Source organism: Corvus brachyrhynchos, unplaced genomic scaffold, assembly GCF_000691975.1.
Source record: "Corvus brachyrhynchos isolate BGI_N302 unplaced genomic scaffold, ASM69197v1 scaffold193, whole genome shotgun sequence".
NCBI lineage: Eukaryota > Metazoa > Chordata > Aves > Passeriformes > Corvidae > Corvus > Corvus brachyrhynchos.
The window spans coordinates 526,265-528,301 of NW_008237087.1; the positions used below are offsets into that span (position 1 = coordinate 526,265).

At 63.1% G+C, this 2,037-nt stretch overlaps 1 protein-coding gene across 1 annotated transcript in view; it reads left to right on the forward strand.

The window, feature by feature from the left end:
• FMNL3 (formin like 3) overlaps positions 1-2,037 on the forward strand; it is an 11,383-nt gene that overhangs the window by 7,323 nt on the left and 2,023 nt on the right. Inside the window, exons 17-24 of the mRNA XM_017728682.1 lie at positions 3-71; positions 163-231; positions 357-437; positions 519-642; positions 723-889; positions 1,533-1,634; positions 1,723-1,812; positions 1,898-2,016. Of these exons, the coding sequence (XP_017584171.1) occupies positions 3-71; positions 163-231; positions 357-437; positions 519-642; positions 723-889; positions 1,533-1,634; positions 1,723-1,812; positions 1,898-2,016 (821 nt within the window). The remainder of the gene's footprint in view (positions 1-2; positions 72-162; positions 232-356; positions 438-518; positions 643-722; positions 890-1,532; positions 1,635-1,722; positions 1,813-1,897; positions 2,017-2,037) is intronic.

Here is a 2,037-nt window from a genome sequence, read left to right on the forward strand (position 1 = left end):
GGCTGCCGCAGCGCATGGCCATCATGGCCTTCCTCGGCAACTTCGCCGAGAACATCCAGATGCTGACGCCGGGACGGAGCTGGGGAGGGGGATACCGGACACACCAGGGGGGTCCCTGCACCCCGAGGCCCGGCTGAGTCCCCCCATCCTGTCCCCCTGCAGCAGCTCAACGCCATCATCGCAGCCTCAGCCTCTGTCAAGTCGTCCCAGAAGCTGAAGCACATGTTGGAGGTGGGGATGTGAGGATGGGCCGGGTGGGGGTCCTGCACTCCCACCTCACCGTAGCTGGGTGAGGGGGATCCTGTGGGGGTCTCGCTCCCTCCTGACCCTCCAACCCCGCTGCTTTGCCCCTGCAGATCATCTTGGCCCTGGGCAACTACATGAACAGCAGCAAACGCGGTGCAGTCTACGGCTTCAAATTGCAGAGCCTGGACCTGGTGGGCAGCACCTCCCCGGCTCCCTGGGACCCCGGGGCTCCCATCCCACAGCACTGACCCCTTCCCCAAATCCTCCTGCAGCTCCTGGACACCAAGTCGACAGACAGGAAGATGACGCTGCTGCACTTCATCGCGCTGACAGTGCGGGAGAAGTACCCAGAGCTGGCAACCTTCTGGCAGGAGCTGCACTTTGTGGAGAAGGCAGAGGCAGGGGGCCCTCAACCTGTGCCCACTGCCCCACCTCGCTGTCCCAACCCCATGCAGCCCCTGACCCGCCCCGTGTCCCTGCAGTGTCCCTGGAGAACGTGTTGCTGGACGTGAAGGAGCTGGGCCGGGGGATGGAGCTGCTGCGGCGGGAGTGTGGGCAGCACGAGAGCGCGGTGCTGCGCGGCTTCCTGGGCGGCAGCGAGGGGCAGCTCGAGCGGCTGCAGCGCGACGCGCGCACGGCCGAGGTGAGGGTGGCCCACACCTGGCCTGGCACTGACCACGGGCACACCTGCGCAGCCACACCTTGCTCTGCACACTCCCCGTGCACAGCTGATCATCCACACCTTGCCTTGCATGGTCCCTGTGCACATCTGGTCCCACTCCTTGCTTTGCACACTCCCCGTGCACACCTGCTCATCCACACCTTGCTTTGCACGCTCCCCGTGCACACCTGCTCATCCACACCTTGCTTTGCACGCTCCTTGTGCACATCTGCTCATCCACCTTGCTCTGCGTGCTCCTCTTGCACTTCTGCTTTCCTTTGCATGCTCCATGTCATTCCTCGTCATCCACACCTTGCTCTGTGCATTCCTCATGCACATCTGGTTCCACTCCTTGCCTTGCACGCTCCTTGTGCACATCTGCTCATCCACACCTTGTTGTGCACGATCCTTGTGCATTCCTTGTCATCCACACCTTGCTTTGCACACTTCTGGTGTGCTCCTGCCCTTTCTCTGCACGCTCCCCGTGCATTCCTTGTCACACACACCTTGCTCTGCACACTTCTTCTGCACTCCTGCCTTGCTTTGCTCATGTGTGATGCCCGCCATGCCTTGCACTCGCCCCATGCTGGACACTGCCCATCCCTGACCACCGCTCCTGTGCCAGGACGCCTACAACACCGTGGTGAGGTATTTTGGTGAAAGCCCCAAGACGACCCCCCCGTCCGTCTTCTTCCCAGTCTTTGTGCGGTTCATCCACTCTTACAAGGTGAGGTGGGGCCGGGAGGGGATACACGGTCCAGGGGTCACCCCACGGGGGGGGAAAGCTGACGCTCCCCACCTGCGTGCCCTGGCAGGACGCGGAGCAGGAAAACGAGACACGGAAGAAGCAGGAGGAGGTGATGCGAGAGAAGCTGCTGGCACAGGAGGCTAAAAAGCAGGAGAAGGTTAGTGGAGGCAGGCATGGGGTGGGCTGGGCAGTAGGGGGCACAGAGGGAACACCCGTGCCCCTAATCCCTGCCCCACTTGCAGCGGAACAAGTGGCAGCAGCAGGAGCTGATCGCGGAGCTGCGGCGGCGCCAGGCCAAGGACCACCGGCCCATGTACGAGGGCAAGGATGGCACCATCGAGGACATCATCACCGGTACGGCCCCCCTGGCCCCTGGCCCCCT